General features: G+C 45.0%; 2 protein-coding genes across 4 annotated transcripts in view; one reads left to right on the forward strand and one right to left on the reverse strand.

The window, feature by feature from the left end:
- LOC147622312 (syntaxin-132-like) overlaps window positions 1-22,662 on the reverse strand; it is a 58,313-nt gene that overhangs the window by 23,152 nt on the left and 12,499 nt on the right. For 2 of the 3 annotated variants that reach the window (XM_086823414.1, XM_086823415.1), the window contains exons 3-6: window positions 22,364-22,450; window positions 22,228-22,276; window positions 21,683-22,105; window positions 21,537-21,579 (exon numbers count right to left, since the gene is read on the reverse strand). In XM_086823414.1, the coding sequence (XP_086679540.1) occupies window positions 21,537-21,579; window positions 21,683-21,888 (249 nt within the window). In that variant the 5' untranslated portion in view covers window positions 21,889-22,105; window positions 22,228-22,276; window positions 22,364-22,450. The remainder of the gene's footprint in view (window positions 1-21,536; window positions 21,580-21,682; window positions 22,106-22,227; window positions 22,277-22,363; window positions 22,451-22,662) is intronic. The other variant, XM_086823416.1, reaches the window with a different exon arrangement.
- Window positions 10,588-13,973, forward strand: LOC147622313 (uncharacterized). Its single transcript, XM_086823413.1, has 2 exons — window positions 10,588-13,426; window positions 13,535-13,973. Exons 1-2 carry the CDS (start codon window positions 12,573-12,575, stop codon window positions 13,758-13,760), a joined length of 1,080 nt encoding a protein of 359 aa, XP_086679539.1. The 5' UTR covers window positions 10,588-12,572; the 3' UTR covers window positions 13,761-13,973.

Raw genomic sequence — 22,662 nt, forward strand, 5'->3', positions numbered from 1 at the left:
GTGAGAATTTGTAGCATCAACTTTAGAGAGCAGGGAGAGAAGAGAATGTAAAATGTAGAAGACGACACAGTATTGGGTCCCAATACCCACTGAAGGGCTATATTATTCTTTGGAGAAATGTTGTACAATGCTGAGTACAAATGATATGAATGCCCAACGCAAGGACGAGGAGGCCCAAACGTCAGCGGAGTATCCAGCTATCCCGAGGCTGTGCTGAAGACTCTCCTTGGCCACTGATGCAAATCCATATGACTGTAGGACTGCACCTATGTTAGCTGAGATAGAAGAGTATCTTCCTTGTTGCCTGGAGATGAGTAGGACTGTTGAACTGTTGGTGTGCACTGCTGAATACCTGAGTGTTCTCTTCTGAATATTTGAATGAATTTACATGGGCTGAGGAGGCTTTTTATACCTCATCAAGTCGCCAGTCGGTTGCCTCAAGAGGCTCTCGGCTGATGCAAAAATGTCCCACGACCTAATAAATGCTGATCGGCTGAAGCAAAACCCTCTCAGCTGCAACAACTGCCCACGACTAGTATCATGCACAGTCGGCTGCACATTTAGAGCTCCTATGCCCAGTTGGCTGCCCCATAAGCTCCTGGTCAGGCTCTAGCACACCTGTCGGCTGCTGGCCGACTGCTTGGCTGTAAACCGGCCTTGGTCTTCAGACAAAACCAAAGGGCGGTGCAAAAACAAACTTGCACACAAAACACTTCAACACCTTTGAGGACCAAGAAAAGAAAAACAAACAAGGGGAGCTAGAGTGCTCCTACAAATAGTACACGGACACTGATTGGCCCCAAAACGCGGTGGCGCTCCTTGCGGTATTTCCTTACTTGATTATAAGAGAGCTTTGATTACAATAAGCCTAGAAACTCAGCCGTCACAGTAGAGCTCCTGAAGCCTACAAAGACCCTACATCATGGCTTCTTGTCCACTCGGCATCCACAAACAAGTCCAGCCATTGTTCACATCAAAAGACTCTTTCACATGAGGTCTTGCATACAGAAGCTTTCTCCCATGATCACGGCTGCCACAACCATCCATAGCCTCTCACCCTATGAACAGCATCACACCCTGACACATGCAGTGCTTCTGCATCACAAGAAAGACTCCCAAACTGTTTCCCAAAAGAGAACTCACATAACAGCACAGCATACCATACAATAGACACACCTGTACACTCCCTCTCTACCTTCCAAGGGTACTAACCATCTCTGTCATGGATTCCCGAACCCCTGTCCAATCAGTAGCAAGGCTATACCAAACATGTGTCCACTCCTGTGACTGCTGCCTGCATGTGACCTATCTCCTGGAGAACCATAAACATGTTTCCTCGAGAAACCTACAACCTGTTTCCACATGAAACCCTTAGGCATGTTTCCCTTTGAAACCTTTGTCCTGTTTCCATACAGAACCATTCACAGCACCATTCAACAACAGTGTCAACAACGGCATACATCTAGTTACCTGTTCCCTCATGAAACATCTGGAAACATAGAGATGCCCATAACTGTAGGTCCCTCTGTTCCTTTCCAGTAGGAAGAAAACAATCTGCTCCATGAGCATGCAGCCATGCGAGCTTGCATCACTCCCATGCCAAGGAACACATTCAATTGACCTGTACTTGCAGCCGGAAACCCAAGCACATAGCTGCATTTGCTGCCAAACAAAAACAGCTCATAAAAAGTCCCTGGTATCCACTCTCCAAGCTGCCAAACCCCTCCTCCCAAAAAAGAGAGAGAGAGAAAGAAAAACACATGGGCAAGGCTGCTGTCCAACCCAACACTCCTTGCTGTCCAGCCCTGCCAGTCCTTGTTGGGGTAAAGGCGTTATGCCCACCCTTATAGTGTGTACAAGCCCATAAGTTATAGTACATAGTACACTTAGTACTTTTACTGTACTAAGTGCACTATGTGTACTAGTGCAATATACATGTGTGATAGGGGAGTCACACACTCATACTTGATGAGTTGACTTATCCCCACAACTCTCTCTCTCTCTCTCTCCCTTGCTTCTCTGTGTATGTCTCCCATGAATGAACTCTAACCTAACCCTAATTACTGTTTTTCTCCCCATCAACTGGTATCAGAGCCACGGTTGTGTCCGTGTGTGCGGGTGTGCGGAGTCATCTTCATCGCGAAGAAGAAGAAGCTCGGCTATGGAGCCTTGAGCTTGGCACGAGCAGAAGAGATTGCTTGGAGCTTTCGGTGCTCAGCAAGGAGCACATGCGCTGCAAGACAGTGAGAACTGTCGTACAGCTGTGGGTGAAGCGAAGGACGACTTGACACAAGCCGGCAGAGACAGTGCGGTGAGCGTGTAGCGTTGGTGGCCACAAGGCGTGTCAGGCGCCTACTGCAACAAAGGCGTGTCGGATACGTAAGCCAAGGCGTACAGCCGAATATAGGCAAGGCGACGTCAATCGTGTAGGCGCTAGGCGATTCGGCTGGCTACTGGAGGTCGAGCGTGAGCAGTGAGCCGAAGCGAAGGCTTTCGATCGTAGACCTGCGAAGACGTCAACAAACATGCGTATAGCGCCGAACGTAGATGCGCTAGGCGAAGGCTACTAAGGCGTGTAGCGCTGGGCGTAGAAGGCGCTAGGCTTGAGCGAAGGCGAATACGTAGGCAACTGAACCAGGCGTCTCCCATTCACGTTCGGCTGTGGTCGCTAAGCGTTCAAGCGCTAATCGAACGAAGAAGTTGCTAGCTACGTGTAGCCAGGCGTAGCCAGGCGTCTATACTCAGGCGTAGCCAGGTTTTGTCCATAACTAGCTTGATTGGAGCAGCCATCAAAGCTCTCCAAGGATCACCTCCAAGAATCACAGCTGCAGGAGCATCAGCAGCAGCATCAACAGCAAAATCGACGCCCTCCTTTCCTGCAACAAAAATCAGAAATTACAAGGTATTTGCCTCAATTTTTTTTTGGGATTTGCGATTGAGCAAGTACAATCAACAATTGAGCAGGTACAGGTGCCCAATTGCTCAATTTTTGAGCAAAATTGGCAAAATTGGGTGACATTGGTCACAATCAGGAAAAATTTGCAGGAAATTGGTCAAATCAGGATCAATTTGCAGGAAATTGGATGTCGAAATTCGGGGCTTTTGATGTAATTGTGCAATTAAGCACTCATACATGCTGTATGATGTGAAAAATCGCACATTTGGGCAAATTGCAGCAAATTGCAGTGCAAATCAAGGGGCTTTTGTGCCGATTTGGTTGATTTGCATGCAGGCAATTGCATTTGATGCTGTGGATAATGTGTTGATGCCTTACAAGCACTCAATGTGCCTGTAAATCAAGGGACTTTCATTATTTGGATGTATATGTGGCCAGGGGGAAGCATCGTGAACACTCTGGATGCCTTCATGTGCGCCAATGTACCATGCATGATCAGAAATTGATCTCAAATCAAGCGGCTTTTCAAGTTCGTATGCTTGTTGAGCTTGGCAAAGCAGCAGGCAAGCCATTTATGCCTTGAATCCTCAAAAAATCAGCTTGCAGTCAAGGGGCTTTTGCCCAATTTCTGTTCGGGACTGTTGTATGCAGTGTTCGGGACTGTAAAAGTCTGATTTTCACTCATTTGGACAGCCAGGAGAGCATTTATTGCTATTGTACCTGCTGGTACAGATTTGGCACAGCTTTGTGCATGTTTTGGCATGGCTGTACACTATTTTGAGTGACCAAAAGGTTCAATTTCAGCTGCTGAAATTGCCGGTACAGGTTTGGTACATCATTGGTGAGCACTTGGTACTGCTGTACAGTACTTTGGAAGGGCAAAAGAGCACATTTAAGGTGCTGTCCAAAATCTGCAGCAACCAGATTTTGGTGTTTTCATCACATAAAGTGGGAGAAAAGTTGCATTCTTGCTTCCGCAGTGGGAGATAAAGCTTGGGAGAAAAACTGTGAGCACTTTGTGTGCTTTTGGTGCAGTGTTTGCACATTTGCAGGGAGTCAGGCATTGACAGGTTGCATTTTGCTATGGCAACCACAGGTGAGAGCTCTTCATTGCTTCACATCAAGAAGCTTGAAGGCTCGCATAATTATGATATTTGGCAAACCCAGTGCTACAATGTGTTGCTCCAGAAAAAGCAGCACAAGCCTATCAAAGAAAGGGGTATAATGCCCGCTTCTCTTACTGCTGAAGAGTGGGAAGATATGGATGAGCTGGCAAAATCTACTATCATGTTGTCTGTGTCAGACTCATTACTTTTCAGCATTCGTGAAGAGAAGACAGCTTGGGGAATGTGGCAGAGATTGCAGGACTTGTATGCCCAACAAAGTGCCTCAAGCAAAGTGTATTGGTTGAAGAAACTCATAAGTCTTCAGATGAAGGAAGGGGCGTCTATGACAGCCCATCTAAATGAGTTTAATGGTATTGTCAGCCAGGTCATTAATCAAAAGTTGGCGATGGACGATGAGTTCAAAGCCACTTTTTTGTTATGCACTTTGCCAGAGAGTTGGGACACATTCAGGACAGCCACTAGCAATTCGAATGCTATGCTGTCATATGCAGATGTTGAGGGTGCTCTTCTTCAAGAAGAGATGAACAGGAAAGTCCAATGCAATGAATGCACGTGGGAGATCCCAGCAAAGGGGTAAAAGCCAAGAAAGGGGAAGGAGCAAGTCTCGCTCCAAAAAGGATTTGGAATGCCATTATTGTGGCAAGAAGGGACACATCAAAAAGCAATGCTACAAATGGAAAAACGATCAAAAAGAAAAGGGAAAAGGCAAAGATAAAGAGAAAGATGAAGCCAAAGATGTAAAGCCAAAGGGCAAAAGTGGAGTCAAGATTGAAGAAATCAATGTGTCACATGCAGGTGGCAGTGAGGATGAGGTCCTCTTTACGTCTTCACTTGATGCCCATTCACTTCTTACAGGTGGTCATGGTATGCACTCATGGATCATTGATTCAGGTGCCTCCTTTCATGTCACAGGTTGCAGAGACTTGTTTGTCAGGTACACTGCTGGCAATGAAGGAGTGGTTTATTTGGGTGATAACCATGCATGCAAGATTCTTGGCAGAGGTGATGTGAGGCTTGTATTTTCAGATGGCTCACAGCTTATGCTCCATGATGTCAGGCATGTGCCTGAGATCAAGAAGAATCTGCTTTCTACTGGACAGCTTGATGATGCTGATTATGTTACCACATTTGGTCATGGAAAGTGGAAGATTAGTAAGGGCTCACTGGTTGTTGCCAGAGGCTCTAAAGTGGACACTCTTTATTTCATGCATGCAGGTGTTTGTCACCATGCTAATGTAAATGCAACCGAGCTGCCGGAAATCTCTATGTGGCATAGCCGGTTGGGACACATGAGTGTCAAAGGAATGGAGCAATTGTCTCGTTTGGGTTACTTGCCTTCTCTAAAGTTTTCAAGTTTTCAGTTTTGTGAGCATTGTATATATGGTAGGCAACTACAGTGCCCCCACAAGAAAGCTCTTGGACAGAAAGATGCTCAGTTAGAGCTTGTGCATACAGATGTATGTGAGATGCCTCAGCTTTCTTTGGGAGGGGCAAAATATTTTGTGTCTTTTATTGATGATGCCACACGCAAGGTGTGGGTTTATCCTCTTCGTTTGAAGAGTGATACATTCTCAGTGTTTCAGAAGTTTGTTGCTCTTGTTGAGAATCAAACTGGCAAAACACTGAAGGCTTTGCGTTCCGACAATGGTGGAGAGTATACGTCCAAACAGTTTCAGGACTTTTGTGATGCTAAAGGCATCAAGAGGGAGCTCTCTACTCCTTATGATCCTCCACAAAACGGGACAGCAGAGAGGATGAACAGGACCATACAGGAGAAGGTCCGTTCTATGTTGTCACATGCTGCATTACCTCATGGTTTTTGGGCTGAAGCTGTTATGACAGCCGTTCACCTTATAAACAGGACACCTAACACGAGGCTTGGTGGGAAAGTGCCAGAAGAAGTATGGACAGGGAAGCCTCCGTCATACAAGCACTTGAGAGTGTTTGGTTGCGTTGCGTACGTGCACATACGCAGGGAAATGCGCACCAAACTTGATCCTAAGTCTCACAAATGCATATTCCTAGGATATGGTGACAGAGGTGAAATGGGGTATAGACTTTGGGATCCCATGAATAGAAAGATCATACGCAGCAATGATGTCATTTTTGATGAAACATGCATGTATAAGGAGCCTGCAAGGCAACAGGAGCCTGGCAGAGTCATCTTTGATGATGATGGACATCATGGACAACAACAAAGGGCTGTAAATCAGCCATTACAGCAGGAAAACCAGCCCTTAAATGGTGCTGAAAATGGTCCAAATGGACAGCCAGAGATGGCAGAAGATATCCCTATGGATATACCACAGTTAGAGGAGATACCGGGCATGATTTTTCAGCCTTATGGCATGGAACAGGAGCCACCAATGGGTGATATGCAGGCTGGACAGCAACCTGCCAATGATGGTCATTGGGTACGGAGGTCCACAAGACCCTCCAGAGCCCCTGACAGGTTTGTTCCAGGGGTTGACTACTTGATGCTCACTGACTGTGGGGAGCCCTCATGTTACAAGGAGGCTTTACAGAGGGCAGACAAAGCTCTATGGGAGCGTGCCATGAAGTCAGAGATGGATTCTCTTCATAAAAATGAAACATGGAAGTTGGTGCATTTGCCTGCAGGCAAGAAGGTTTTGCCATGCAAGTGGGTATACAGGCTCAAAGTTGCATCAGATGCAAAGCCAAGATACAAAGCCAGGTTAGTGGCTAAGGGCTTCAAGCAGGAATATGGTGTGGACTTTGAGGAGATCTTCTCTCCAGTGGTCAAAATGACCACACTTAGAGCTGTATTAGCTTTGGTTGCGCATGATGATCTGGACTTGATCCAGATGGATGTGAAGACTGCTTTTCTTCACGGTGATCTCCATGAGGAGATATATATGCAGCAGCCAGAGGGTTATGCAGTAAGTGGAAAGGAGAAGCTTGTATGCAAGCTGAAAAAGAGTCTTTATGGGCTCAAACAAGCACCAAGGGAATGGTATCATAAATTTGATACATTCATGAAATCTCAGAAATTCAGGAGAAGTGACATAGATCACTGCTTGTACACCAAGAAAGCTTTGGATGGCAGTCTATTGATTCTCATTTTGTATGTTGATGATATGTTGATTGCCGGGAAATCTCGTAAAGAGATGGATGCCTTGAAGCAGAGGCTGCATCAAACCTTTGATATGAAGGATTTGGGTGATGCAAATCACATCTTGGATATGCGGATACTTCGGGACAGAAATCAGCATGTGTTGTATTTGTCTCAGAAGGAATACATTGGCAAAGTCTTGCAGAGGTTCAATATGGACGGGGGGAAGAAAGTTAGTACTCCTTTGCCTCCATATGTGAAACTCAGTGCTATGGACAGCCCACAGTCGGATAGTGACAGGGCTGATATGGCCAAGATTCCGTATGCTTCAGCTTGTGGCAGTCTCATGTATGCCATGGTTGCTACTAGGCCGGACATTGCATTTGCAGTGGGAGTGGTTTCTAGATACATGGCCAACCCTGGCAAGAAGCATTGGGAAGCAGTGAAAGGTGTCATGAGATACCTGAAGGGCACACAGGATTTGTGCATTTGCTTTGGCAAACAGGATGCATTAGTGCATGGTTACACGGATTCCGATTATGCCGGTCATCCAGATAACCGGAAGTCTACTACCGGTTATGTATTTACATTCACAGGAGGTGCTGTGTCATGGATATCCAGGATGCAGAAGTGCACTGCCTTATCTACTACAGAGGCCGAGTATATTGCAACCACAGAGGCTTGCAAGGAGGCATTATGGCTATCTCGGTTAGTGGTTGATTTGGGCTATACAAGGGATATTCCATTGTTGCATTGTGATAGTCAGAGTGCCATCCAGTTGGCAAAGAACCCTGTCTTTCATGCAAAGACGAAGCATGTGGATGTGAAGTATCACTTCATCAGAGAGGTGATAGAGAACAAGCGAATTCAGCTTGTTAGATTCATACGGATGACAACCCGGCTGATCTGTTGACGAAGAGTTTGCCTCCAGAGCGGTTTGCTCATTGCAGACACTTGATGGGCATTGGATGAGGCCATTTTCAGCCTTGATATGGCCTTGTATATTATCATGTACATGCTGATTTTTTCTTTTCCTTTACTTAAGGGCACTTTGCCTTTAAGTGGGAGGTTGTTGGGGTAAAGGCGTTATGCCCACCCTTATAGTGTGTACAAGCCCATAAGTTATAGTACATAGTACACTTAGTACTTTTACTGTACTAAGTGCACTATGTGTACTAGTGCAATATACATGTGTGATAGGGGAGTCACACACTCATACTTGATGAGTTGACTTATCCCCACAACTCTCTCTCTCTCTCTCTCCCTTGCTTCTCTGTGTATGTCTCCCATGAATGAACTCTAACCTAACCCTAATTACTGTTTTTCTCCCCATCAGTCCTCAAAGAGAGAGAAAACATGCTCAATCCAGCCCCACCTCCTAGCAAGAGAGAGAGAGAGACATGGCAGTTCAGCCCACCGGTCTGTTGCACACAAGAGAAGGCCCTATGTGTGCCTGTGTGCTGCTACCCGACTTGTAGCAAGAGAGGGAGAGAGACGCTCTTGGGTGAGCCTGCTGAACTGCACGTTGCCTGCAGTCTGCCCACCTGTGCTCCCTGCTGAGCTATGCGCTGCCTGCAATCTGCCCACCACCCTCCAAGGGAGAAAGAGAGAGAGAGAGTGCTTTAGTCCTGTGCTACTGGCCAACCGTCAAAGAGAAAAGCACACCTCCCTATGCTGCAGCCCACCAACCAGCCCGCCGGTCTCCTCTCAAAAAAGCATACCCCTAAAGATGCAGCTGGCGCCTCCCAAAAACATGAGAGAGAAAAGCCTGTCTCCCAAAAGTGGAGTAGCCTCCCAAATTAGCTTTTGGGCCACCAAAGGTTATTAAACCTTTTAAATTAAATTCTCTTTGTCCCCTTCACACTTGGGGTTGTCCACACATGGGTTTCCTTTTTAATTCCAAATTGATGCCATTCACACTCTCCACCATGTCCCCGTTGCACACCTGCATACTATCCAGAGAGAGGAAAAACACAGGGTCGTGACATACCCCCCTCTTGAAAAATAGCAAGCATCCTTGATTGCACTCAATGGCACAGTAAGGCATCTTATGAGCAAAGACTCCCCATATGACAAAAGCAATGGTCCTCAAGTGCATCTGGGTGATGAAACAATCATCCTACACAATATGGCCACAACGTCACATGAAAGTGACAAACAACTCTTGCTTGTTCCTTCAAAACCTCAGCAAAAGTCTAAAACCAGTGGAAACATGTAACCTGTGTTAGCCAAAAACAAAACCATGCATCATTCTACATATGACACACATATGCATGACACATATATGCATTCACAAACAATATGCTCCTCAAAATGCTCTACCTACTCGAAAGTAACTATCTAAGGGCTGCTCGCAAGCCTTACGCCCATGGGCATCCCGCAGGACCCACGACTGATGGTACAACATGAGCATATGAAAGCACTCAATGCATCCAAACAATACATCCACTAAGTACTTCCCACATATGTCTCATGGCCATCCCGCAAGAGTCACACCCAGTGGTGCATCCATGAACATAATAAAGTACTTGATGTATCATACCAATATACATGCATCACACAACACAATCCAGAGTATTACCCAAAGTATTCTCAATGGTACCAGGATCCAATGATACCATAATACTATAATACCTCAAAAAGTGTATGCATACATGCACAAATAGAGTTCGATTCATATATCCATGAGCCAAACCAACTCTAAGACTGCTCGCAAGACTTATGTCCTCCATAGAGTCTCGCAGTGTTAGCTCAGGCTGCCGCAGACTTTGAGCTCACCCAAACTATGCCATTCCAAAGGAGACCAACTCCACAAATAGCATCATCTCAATATCCAATTGACCAACACTCGGGTCAAGAACAGCCAGAACCATATGACAAAGATCAACATCCCAATCTTCCTCGGTCATACCTTAGTTCCAAAGGCAAAACCCATCTTTGTTACCCATAGATGTAGACAGAGTTATCCATAGTTGCAGTTATAGTTCATGGTGCGACCGACTGTGAACCATACCCAACTTTACCATCTCATGTGACTAGTACACAATATCATAGAAGTCCCATAAGCAGATGTACTGTAAGCCTCGAGTACCTTCGGGTGAATACAAAGATGTCACCAAGCGACTCCTAGATGACAACTGAGCATGTCTGTAACAAGGGAGTGGAGGTGCTACCCCCCCTTGAGCATCAAGCAATGCTCCAGACCCCAGCTCTGCTGAACCTAAATGAGCCGTAGCAAGAGTCGGCCCCAACTCAAAGGCATCAAGGTGAATCTACTAAGTCACCCTCCAACATCCCTTCCCATCCATAAGTGAACAGTTCTTGAACTTCACAAGATAGCGACGGGAAACTTTACCTTGTACCTTTCTTTCCTTGTGTGCCAATATCTGCTCGGGAATAAGAATCTCATCAAGTTCCTCCGCTTCCGTCTGAGCCTCATCTGATACATCCTCAAGCACCCAAAACTTGCTTGCACTCCACCCAAGTGGTAAGTATAAGTTCCCAATGAAGCATAGTAGATCACCACTGCTAAACATAGAAAGAAGCTGCCTTCCGAACCCATGAAGCCTCCGTGAAGATACCACCGGTGACAAACTGTCGAAAGCCATAGCCTTCAAGCCATGTTTTGCACCATAACACTTCAACTGCTTCTTGTTCCTGGCCGACTACTTCTTGTCCTTGATGTCTTTTCTCCTGAGTTTCATCCTCAGCTTTTGCTCTTCACCTCATATAGGCAAAGACACACAATCCTGCACTTCCTTTTCACTTTCCACATGTTGAAGCTTTTGATGCGACTCTCATGAGACAACCACGAGCTCGCCCCCTTAGGAAAGTCGGCGATTGTCTCGACCAGAGCAACCATAGACTCGCCTACTTGAGAAAGTCGATGATGTCCCGACAACGAAACCTTGTAAACCGGCCTCGGTCTTCAGACAAAACCAAAGGGCGGTGCAAAAACAAACTTGCACACAAAACACTTCAACACCTTTGAGAACCAAGAAAAGGAAAACAAACAGGGGGAGCTAGAGTGCTCCTGCAAACAGTACACGGACACCGATGGGCCCCAAAACGCAGTGGCGCCCCTTACGGTATTTCTGTAATTGATTATCAATAAGACTAGAAACTCAGCCGTCACAGTAGAGCTCCTGAAGCCTACAAAGACCCTGCATCATGGCTTCTTGTCCACTCGGCATCCACAAACAAGTCCAGCCATTGTTCACATCAAAAGACTCTTTTCACATGGAGTCTTGCATACAGAAGCTTTCTCCCATGATCAGGGCTGCCACAACCACCCATAGCCTCTCACCCTATGAACAGCATCACACCCTGACACATCCAATGCTTCTGCATCACAAGCAAGACTCCCAAACTGTTTCCCAAAAGAGAACTCGCATCACACCACAGCATACCCAGTGTTGCATAGAAACGCGTTTCATACAGTTTCAAAACGTACGAAACGTTTCGAAACGTTTCGTACAATATGAAACGCGTTTCATACATCATGCATATTTTAAAAACCTTAAAAAACATTTCCTTTCGTGAATCGGTTCATACATCATGCATATTTTAAAAACCTTAAAAAACGTTTCCTTTCGTGAATCGTACGGCGCAGTTCATTCACGCTTTCCAGTGGTGGCCGCCTGTGAGTTTACCGATTTGTGTGCCATCCTTCGATTCCTTCCATCGCTTGTGTCGGCCCCCTGCTCCTTGGTGTCCTTGGGCCTTGTGGAGGTCTTCCAAAGGGGTAATGTCATGTTTTGCTTTAAGTTGGTTTTCTCTGCACAACTCACAAAGCAGCACACTTTTTTCTCTTCCATCAATATTTATGGCATATCTTCCACGGTCCACCCTTGCTCTATTGAGATTAGTTTATGTTATGTGTCGCACTTGCAGGGCCAACAATCTGCATTTATCCCCGCCTTGTAGGATGCCTCGAACAGGTGATTCTCTTTGGAACAATGTCACCTTCGAGTCTAGATATGGTGGCTCAGGCTCCGGAAAGTGGAAATGCAACTTTTGTGCTATGGCAGTGTCACCAGGCTGAAGGCACATTTGTCACAAACAAAGGGTTTCGGCATTGGGCCATGTAAGCATGTGCCACAAGAAATCTATGATAGCCTCTAGGCTTGGAAGGCCATGCAGCTAGGTATCCCCCTTGAGGATATCCCCAATCTGGGAGAGCCTGAAGCACGTCAGTGTCTCCAAGAGGACTCGCAGTATCAGAGAGGAAGATACCAGTGGTGAGGTTGCAGGTGGTGTTGCAGGTGGTTCTAGCTCGGCACCTCGAGCCAAAAGAACAAGTCTTCCAGTGTTCAAGAAAGGACATGTACAGGCAGGGATGCAAAGGCTGCCATGAAAGAGGCAACGAGGGAGTTGATGAAGTTGTTTATTCAATGTGGAATATCCTTCCACATTGTCAAGACTCCTCGATGGAAGAAGGCAATGAGAGCTATCTCCCGCATTGGGTGTGAGTGGGATGGCCCCTCCTACGAGACATTGCGCACTACTGAGCTTCACAAGGAGCAACTGGCTGTGGAGGTGGAGATGGAGCCTCTCAAGGCCACTTGGGCAAAGTATGGTTGTACTTTGCTTTGTGATGGATGGACAGATGTGCGGAAGAGAAATGTGTACAACATTCTTGTGTCCTCCTTCAAAGGCACAATGTTCTGCCATAGATGCATCAGTGCCAGGGATAGTGGTTACAGGGGAGTTCATTATGTCCCACATGCGCCAGGCAATCAATGAAATTGGGCCTGATAACATTGTGCAGGTGATCACGGACAATGGGTCCAATTGTGTATCCATGGGCAGGATGTTAGAGGAGGAGTTCCCCAAGATTGTGTGGACACCTTGTGCAGCACACAGCCTTGACTTGATGATTGAGGATGTGGGGAAGCTTGATTGGGTGAGCCATGTATTTTCAGCTGCATCTACCATGGTGAACTTTGTCACAAAGAGGCCAAAGGTTTTGAGCATGTACAAGGCCAATAGTGATCTTGAGCTTCTAAAGCCCTCCAAAACTCGGTTTGCATATATGTTTATTGTGGTGGAGAGACTAGTGAGAGTGCGACATGGCTTATTACGCACTATTGTGTGTCGTGAATGGACAGCATGGGAGGACAAGGATGACCCCAAGTCTATAGCATTCTCTCGTATGGTCATGAGAGATACTTGGTGGCAGGATGCAAAGGGACTTGTGAAGGGACTTCAGCCCATGTATAGTGTCCTTCGGCTCACAGACATGGAGGGAAGTACCATTGGGCTGCTTTATGAGTTCATGGACAGAATTGGTGAAGCTCTCAATGATTTCACTACCTTGTCGCGTGACAGGTGCTCACCCTTGGGCTTTGACTATAGTCTTTGAGTCTTTCTCTTGAGTCTTCCTATAAGTTATTTTATAAATCTTGATCTCTTATGTATGTCACATGTTACATGTAGAGTTCAAGATATTAAGGAGATCTGGAATCGGCGTTGGGATTGGTTTCATAGGCCAATCCATGCTGTTGCTCACATTTTGCATCCCCTTTGGAGGAATGAGGAGCTAGAGTCAGGATGGATCGAGTACATTACCAAGTTGGTGGGAGTGGGAGGTGATATACAGCTGATGAGAAAGCTCGAGGATGAGCTTCTCATTTACCGCAATAGTAGCCATATGTTTGGGTGAGCTACTGCATTGCTCAGGGAGACGCAGTTGGAGCCAGTGTCTTGGTGGGAGAAATACGGTATTGGGACACCCAACTTGGTAAGGTTTCTTGATTCTTGAATCTTGTATCTTTGTCTCGTGAGTCCTACTCTTTCAAAATCTACATTCAAATGCTACTCTCTTTTTTACTCTAACTTAACATTCTTTTTTGTACAATGTAGAGACGGATTGCATTGAGAGTTCTCTCCCAGGATTGCAGTTCAGGGCCTTGTGAGAGAAACTAGAGTACATGGGCTCTTTTTCACACGAAAAAGAGAAATAGACTCTCCTCAGCACAATTGGAGAGGCTTGTCTTTTGTCATTGCAATCTCCGATTGCTAGAACAAAAGGGTCATCCCATTGAGCCTCGCCAAGTGAATCCAGATAAGATTGATATCATGAAGTGCAAGGAGATTCCCGACATTCCTCAGGAGGAGAGAGACATCTATTCTATGCTCTATGAGGAGATCATGGCTCCGGCTCGCACTACACGATCTTCTCGAGAGGCTAGTACTAGTGGTGCACCTGCACCTCTAGAGGATGAGGCCTTTGAGGACTCGGCTACCGGCAGTGACCTTGAGAGTGAGGCTGCAGAGGCAGAAGATGCAGATGAGGATGAGCATGAGGATGCAGACAGTAGCTAGCAACTGCCAGTATCATTTTATTTGGACATGTTATTTAGTTTGAACTTTGGACATGTTATTTATTTTGATCTTGGATTTTGAGTCATGACTCATCACCCACGTGGTGATCCTTTTGATTTTTGTTTAGTCATCAGTGATCACCCACGTGATTTGTGATATCATCATATCTTACATGTATTTTATTTTTATTGAAATGAATTCAATGTGGTCTCTTATAAGTTATGTCAACAGTTTTTTCTTTTGTATATTTCAAGTAAAAAATATACATGTTTTTTCTATTTTGTATGAAACCTTTTTGTACCCGTTTCTTACCTTTTATGAAACGTTTCAAAACGTATGAAACCCATTTCATACCTGTCGTTTCTGAAACGCCTAGCAACTATGAGCATACCATACAGTAGACACACCTGTACACTCCCTCTCTACCTTCCAAGGGTACTAACCATCTCTGTCATGGATTCCCGAACCCCTGTCCAAACATGTGTCCACTCCTATGACCGCTGCCTACATGTGACCTATCTCCTGGAGAACCATAAACATGTTTCCTCGAGAAACCTACGACCTATTTCCACATAAAACCCTTAGGCATGTTTCCCTCTGAAACCTTTGTCCTATTTCTATACAGAACCATTCACAACACCATTCAACAACAGTGTCAACAACGGCATACATCTAGTTACCTGTTCCCTCATGAAACATCTGGAAACATGGAGATGCCCATAACTGTAGGTCCCTCTGTTCCTTTCCAATAGAATTGATCATTTTCTACTTATAATGGTTACTTGGACAGCTCTAGTTGGGTGGCAGCAATACTCGATAGCTCAAGGAGCAAGATTTGTATATGGGAGGCAACGATGCCAAATGACCCATTGACGGCAACGATGCCAAAATGAGATTATATGGGAGGCAACGATGCCAGATGACCCATTGGACTTCGCAATCGAGCAGTCATTGCGACCCGATGGCCCACACGACTGTATTGGATTTTGCAGTCGGGCGATCATTGCGACCAAATGGCCCAGATGACTCTATTGGACTTCGCAGTCGGGCGGTCATTGCAACCAGATGGACTAGATGACTGTATTGGATTTCGCAATTGGGTAGTCATTGCGACCAGATGACCCAGATGACCAGATGGCCCACATGACTATTGGATTTCAGAGTCAGGCGGTCATTACGACCAGATGGCCCAGATAACTGTATTGGATTTCATAGTCTGGCGGTCAATACGACCAAATGGCCCAGATGACTATTGATGAACTCCCAAGCGGTCCTAGCGACTAGATGGCCTTGAGCGATAGTCTGAGCGGTGTCGGTCGGGAGCCAAATAGCTCAGCACGGTTTCCGATGAAACCAGACACGACAATCCATGAACAAGAAGATCATTACTTGTGCATTGCATACTGATGTATGTTGAATTTCTTTGACTTTGTGTGAGGTTTTTGATATATGGACGATGCTTGGATTTACAGCATGTGATAGTCCATTGGGCTCCAAACTACCTCGCCAGTACCTGGAATACCCAGTAGACACAAATGATGCATACTTGTTTGTTGACTAGTTTTTGCAGAAGATAGTATGCATTTATTTTATCTAACACATGTGACAGGCCATGAAGACGTACCATCAAGAACAAAGACATTGGTCAAAGATAAGACATAGAGATGTTAAGATGAGTAGATGACACCACAAATGTGGGGAAAGACCAGATGCACAAGCTCACCCGACAGGGCTAGTACTGGGAACATATGGATATACTTGGAACATATGGATATACTTGAAATATATGGATATAGTGGGAACATATGGATATACTTGGAACATATGGATATACTTGAAATATATGGATATAGTGGGAACATATGGATATACTTGGAACATATGGATATACTTGAAACATATTGATGTACATGATGTACTTGGAACACATGAATATACATGGAACATATTGATGTGCTTGGAATACTTGCAGTCCGCAGTTGAGGACAACTACGATATAAGAGGGAGGGATGTAACTATTTGGCCCTCCTAGCTTTTTTTCCACATAATGGAACTTATGCCTAGGCACATGGACAGATTGATGAAAGCATGGAAACCGGGTTCATGAAGTTGGCACAGGAAAAAGCACCAGTTTTGGTCAAAAACAAGGAAAAGCAAAATAGTCAAACTGAGTTGACCGCGAGCCAAGGGCACCATTGGAAAGAGGAGGTTGAGCTGGACCAAAAAGCTAAAAGCCGCTTTTTCAAAAAGCAGCTCCAGGGCCGAAAAGCAATGCCCTGAAGTTAGAAAAGCAAAGCTAAAGAACTTTGATAAAAGTGAGTAATATTTTATTATAAAATGGAAAGCAAAGGGAAAAAGGAAAAAGAAAAAGCTTGGTTAAGCTTTTGGCAAAAAGCAGAGCTCTCTTCAGTATAAAAAGGCTTGAATCTCTCTTGTAGCATCATGAAGGAGATCGTGGAGTGTGTGTGAGGGCATCATTATGATCGTGGAGAGCTTCTTCTTCGCCATAAACACCTTCTCCAACTTGCTTTTCAGATGTACGGTCAGCCCTAGACTTACATGGGCATATGCATGGACGATACGGACACGTGCATGGAGTTGTGCGGAGCTGTACGGACTGAAAATTTCAAAAACCCTGAAACTGCTCCAAAAATCCTAAAAACTGCTTTTTGGAGGTTTTTATCGCCCGAAAACCATTAAAACAGGTTTTACATAAGTTTTCTTGCCAGAAAGAGCTTTCCATGGTTTTCTTCATCAACAAGGCTATAGAAGTTGTGGAGATTACTCATGGGATGAGTGAGTGATTCTTGGACTTGGATCTAGATTTGGACTTGATCATCGGATTGGAACTAGAACTTGGACTTGGATTGGACCTTGGACTTGGATTGGAACTAGGACTTGGATTTGGATTTGGATCTGGACTTGGATTCATTTTGGATTTGGATTTGAATATTGGATCTGGTACTAGCCCAGTGAGGGATACTTGTGGGTCATCCCCATGGTGTACTCCGCATCAGAGATCTCGTGCCTCAACATCGACATCGACTTGGATATCCTACATCGGCATATTTGTTTGTTTTGTATTCATTGATTGTATTGATCCTGGCCAGCATGCCCGTGGATTGTTCCTAAATAAATTGTTGAAAGGGGCTAGAACCCGTTCCCCACTCAGTGTGGTGTATTGTGCAAGATCCCTATTCCCTTCTCTCTCTCCCCTCTCTCTCTATATCTCTATCTCTTGGGCACGTGGTTGAGTCCGTCATAGCACGCCCCGCTGGGCTTACATCATTCATAGCTTGGGAGATCAGGGGTTTGCAAAGCCAAAGTCACAAGCAGAAAACAAGTCTCATCAGTATTTTGCATGGTTATGCATGAGCTTGGACATGTGACATCATTGTACATATTCTGTTTTTGGAAATATACAATAGTTTACGGCCTAGATCTATCACCTTGTCTATTGTGTACTCGCATATCATTATTGTAATTAGCATTAATCAGTCCCGAACCATCTTGTAATCTACAATAGCTTTTGCAATCATGTTACGTTGGTATCACAGGATCAGGTCAGCCTTCTGATAGCACCTTACATTAACTAATTTGGAGGTGTTTTTTTTTGCATGTGCAATAGGGTTTGCAGGCAGCTAAGTCGGCAATTAGGGTTTGCAATAGGTTTCGTGCAACAAGTTCTTGCATGGAGTGTTGATTCTTGCATGTAGAGAGTCTGCATGAGTGAAGTCTAGGTCTAGCAGGCAAAATCAAATGATTTCAAAAGTTCTGACCATATACCGACCGGGTAACACTTAAAGTTCGATCAAAGGTTTACATTGCTTTCTCACCTCTAGGCAAGGCGGGAAATAAGAAAAGGGGCGCAATGTGTGATCTTTGTGCAAACCATTGATACAAAGGTCACGACTACTAAGAGATATGGGGCCTTATTCAACCACTTTAAAAGGCTGTGTCAAGACAGATGCTAGTGATTTCGCAATGGGCACAGCATTGTTCCAAGATGGTCCACTTGTGAAATTTGAAAGCAAGAAGCTTGACAATACACATGTCAAATGGCACACTCGAGAAAAAGAGTCGTATGCCATTTTACACACCTTGAAAACTTGGCGACTTCATCTATACGGAACCAAGTTTGGTGTGCTCACCAACCATGAGCTGATTAAGTACATTTGTGATAGACCTAAGTTGAGGGGGAGGAAGGCATGGTGGACTAAGTTGATGCAAGACTTTGATATGGAAATAAAGTATCAGAAGAGTAGCCTGAACTAAGTAGCAGATGCCTTGAGTAGAATTGGGGAGGGGTAGGAAGGCATCGTGGGCTAAGTTGATGCAAGACTTTGATATGGAAATAAAGCATCGAAAGGGTAGCCTGAACCGAGTGGCGGATGCCTTGAGAAGAATTGGGGAGGTGAACTCTTTGAACTTCACCAAGATTAGGTGCAAGGAATGCTAGTCAGTGCACGAGAGGCCATCAAGAGTATACAAGATCGTGCACGGTTTTATGCTGACAGGCAACATTCACCGAGGGAGTTGACGGAGGGGACGCTAGTTTAATTTCATTTAAGAGTGAATATTTGAAGAGGGGAAGTATGTTATGTACCTGGATACTAATTTGAGGACTAGGAACCTAATCCAACCGGGTTAGGGGGTCCGGGATTAGAGATTAGCAAGCACATACTTAGCTAGGGTTCTTAGATTGATAAAACTCGCTTAATGACTATGTAGAGAAAGTTAGCTATTTATGGCATAATTATCACTATATAAGGGAGGGCTTAGATTATTTTGAGACACAGTTATGCGGATACACCATTCAAGGTCTGGCTTGGAATAGGAGAGCAGACATGTTCATGCTGTGCACATGGCAAGTACGTAGGTTGGCGTGTCAAGGCAGGCTATGGTTGTATGGGACGCTAGAGTTAGACACGGGCCTATGGGATTGTGCAAGATCCCTAGCCTTCGCTCGTGGGAGATCGATGGATGGCAGTCGCACTTGGGAGGTGAGCTAGCTTGTGACTCATGATTTGGTTTAGTACCAACCATGTTTTAGTTGTGTTTAGGACAAATTTCGGAAAGGATTTTACAAGCAAGACGAGGTCTAGACTGGCTAAGGGCTTACAATTGATAGCCTAGAGCTAATAATGGCTAAAAGCTTATTAATAAAGCAAGAATGCTTATAAATAAAGCAAGGGCCAATTATTGTTATACAAGTGACCTTGGGGGCACTTATGAGTTATTGAGGTATCCACATGGTAGATAAGAGGGCTACCAAGGGCGTGCAAGGCCTCATGGCCATGGAGCTACAAGGTGGGTGGTTCGGCCTACTGGTATGGGACGAGGTTGGGGCCATCGGTACCAAGTAGGCTCCTGGCAGGCTCAAGGGTGAGTTCGGTGGACTCTATAGTTGGGTGGTGAGTCGCTAGCCACTATCTATCGCAGCCATGCAATGCGCACAATGCCAGGTCTATGAAACCTCATTAGGGTTCTAAATCACATGACCCTTGGGCGTGACCTGTGGAGACCTTACATGACCCGAGAATGCACTATTGGTTGGGACAAGTATTGGGCGTGATCTGTGGAGACCTTACATGCCCAGAGAATGCACTAGTGGTTAGGACAAGTATTGGGCACAATATGAACACATTTTACACAATGGCCATAAAAAGGCAGGTCATGGGTCATTTGTAAGCATTCAGAGACAGACATTACAAAGCCAAGCCCAAGGGCATGCAGCCACAACATTTGGATCAGCGAAGTACACCTCCAAATCAACGTTTACCACTAACGCACAGAGGAGGGCGGTAAGCATTAGTTCATGCATAGCATTCAAAGCTCGGGTCTGTTTTGGATCTTTGCAAATGATTGTAATTTGTTACAAAAAACAAGCTGGTTCTCGTCGGAAGTAGCTATAGTATCTCCTCAAGTTCAGGGGCTTTCCGATCCAGCAAGCAGTTTGGTCTGATGAGGATCAATTCATAGACGAGTCTCACCCGTTGTTGAGCGCTTATCGAGGCCATGCAGCTGAGGACAGTGCGATGCAAATGGGAGAGGATGTGACACACATCAGAGTATTTAGGGCAGCCCTATGGCCCATGGGCAAGGCACATCAGGCAGTTCAGCAGCATGGACAAGGCTAAAGCCGTCAGACACAGCGCACACAGTGAGTTGAGCAGTACACGGGACAGGCGGGCAGCAGCTAGTGTATTAAAAATAGTTTGGACACTTTTTTACGAGTCATGGGTATCTTTTTGCTAGTTGTGAGCAGCCTACAGGCCGACTTGGTCTGCCACAACCCGTAAATATGTGCGTTGGAAATTCAGCATATCATCTGCAAACTCTCACGATGATGAGAATGTAGTATGGTTTGGTTTACTCGCAAGAACTAGAGAAGGTAAAGAATAAGAAGAGCACAATTGAATATAATATATTTAACAATGTCTTTATGGATGTGAGCCGAGTACAGGACGCCATGGTGAAGTTTTACAAAATGACACTTGCTGAGGGTGTCTACCACTTTGACAACACTTTCCAAAGTGTATCATCAAGGATAATGATCTTTAAGAATGTTGCGCTCTCGAAACTTGTGAGGATTTTACGTAAGCACCACAGTTATTGATTGGTTAGGAGTCTTTTCTCATACAAGTGTTCGTTCCAGACAAGTAGATACTTTGCTTTTACCCATTGGGGTTGGGTGAAGGATATAGAGATCCTGTAGTGGGTCGGTGGGGCAAAATTTGGTAAACAGGCACCCTTTGGCATATATTATGTGACCTAGTGGCTCAATGTGCCACCTCTGGACACCCCGAACAACCCCCCCCCCCCCCCCCCCCAACAACAACAACACACACACACACAGTCCCTAGTGCACTACACCAACTACTTATCATTGTTACGTTTGGGGATACATGGTGGCCCAGAAGTTACATTTTTATGTCTAGCCTTAACAGAGGTCTTTCATACATCACATCAATTGAGAGGATCCGTTGCATCGCTTATGATTCAGGACCCTGAGGGTGTTCGAGCCAAGGTCTGATGCCCAAACAGGAGAAGAGGAAGACCAACAAATGGCAAGGAATCTGCCAATTGACTATTAAAGGAGAGAAAATAAAACCTGGAACTCCAACAAGACATGTTGCAACTTCTTCTTTAAAGCCCTGCATTTGTATCAAAATATATTTCCTTGAGCCAAAAAAACCCAAAGAGAAAAATAAACAATATATGAAAATATCACAGATACATATAGGCAGAAGAACTTACACAGTCAACGACATTCGTGAACGATCCACACCAGTACCTTCTTCACAACCCGACTTCTTCAGATTGGCCAGATTCTGCAAAGAAATATTTTGTGAGGCCCTTAACGAACAGTGTGTGAGAATCGGACAGGCAGGGCGAGCTATGGACGAGGTCCATTGCCCATCTATAAGCAGCCATGCCCTGCTCTTTGTCAGATCCTCTGACATCAGGGACGAGCAGGTTATATATGCAAGGGGCTTGACTCATTTGAAAATTTTCCATTTCCCACTCTTTTTTAAGTTATCCAGTCAGACCATGCAGCAAACAGTAAAGGGCTAAAATATGGATTCTCTACATCTGCATCCAACTTCTCTAGTTTTGCTTTAATACTTCTGGTTATCTTTATAACTTCATCTACATGTGACTCCATCTTCTGTTTGCTTGCTGCATCGATAAACAAACAACTCTTGCTGTTAGAATTCTAAATACATACAAAATACAAAGCGTCTACTTGTGCATAATTGTAGATGTAAAGAAAACACAAGATGAGAAAGAAAAGTGCAGACCTTTCATGGCGGCTGACTTTGTAAGAGTCTTAGACTCCTCATTTTCCTCCTGCATATGCAGCTATTGACCTCCTTAGCATATCCCAAATCTACTTATGTGAATCCATTCATTGCATACTTTGGTACACCATCGCACCTGGCCTATTCAGGTGGAGCAAAACCAGACCTGCAGCTGCCTAAGAAGGGTCTGTATTTTATCCATTTCCTGTTTGATCTCGTGCACCTGTAAACATCAAAGAGAAACATCGACCAGCTGTTCAATGCATGTCAAATCTTCACACACACATAGATATAACACGCACTCACACACACGCACACACATATGCCTACCCCCTGCCACCCCTTCCCATACACATACTACTTTATCAAAACCTGCAAATATTGTTCAGTAAAAGAAAAGGGAGACTTCCACCCCAGGACTCCACATGTTGAACA

This window comes from Cibotium barometz, chromosome 29, assembly GCF_041138505.1.
Source record: "Cibotium barometz isolate CiBa-2024 chromosome 29, ASM4113850v1, whole genome shotgun sequence".
Lineage (NCBI taxonomy): Eukaryota > Viridiplantae > Streptophyta > Polypodiopsida > Cyatheales > Cibotiaceae > Cibotium > Cibotium barometz.

Excerpts from the sequence above, each read along its gene's own strand:
- LOC147622313 (XM_086823413.1), top strand. The coding sequence starts at position 12,573 with ATGGCCCCTCCTACGAGACATTGCGCACTACTGAGCTTCACAAGGAGC. Across the intron at positions 13,427-13,534 it reads ACTACCTTGTCGCGTGACAG|AGTTCAAGATATTAAGGAGA; the intron begins GTGCTCACCCTT and ends TGTTACATGTAG.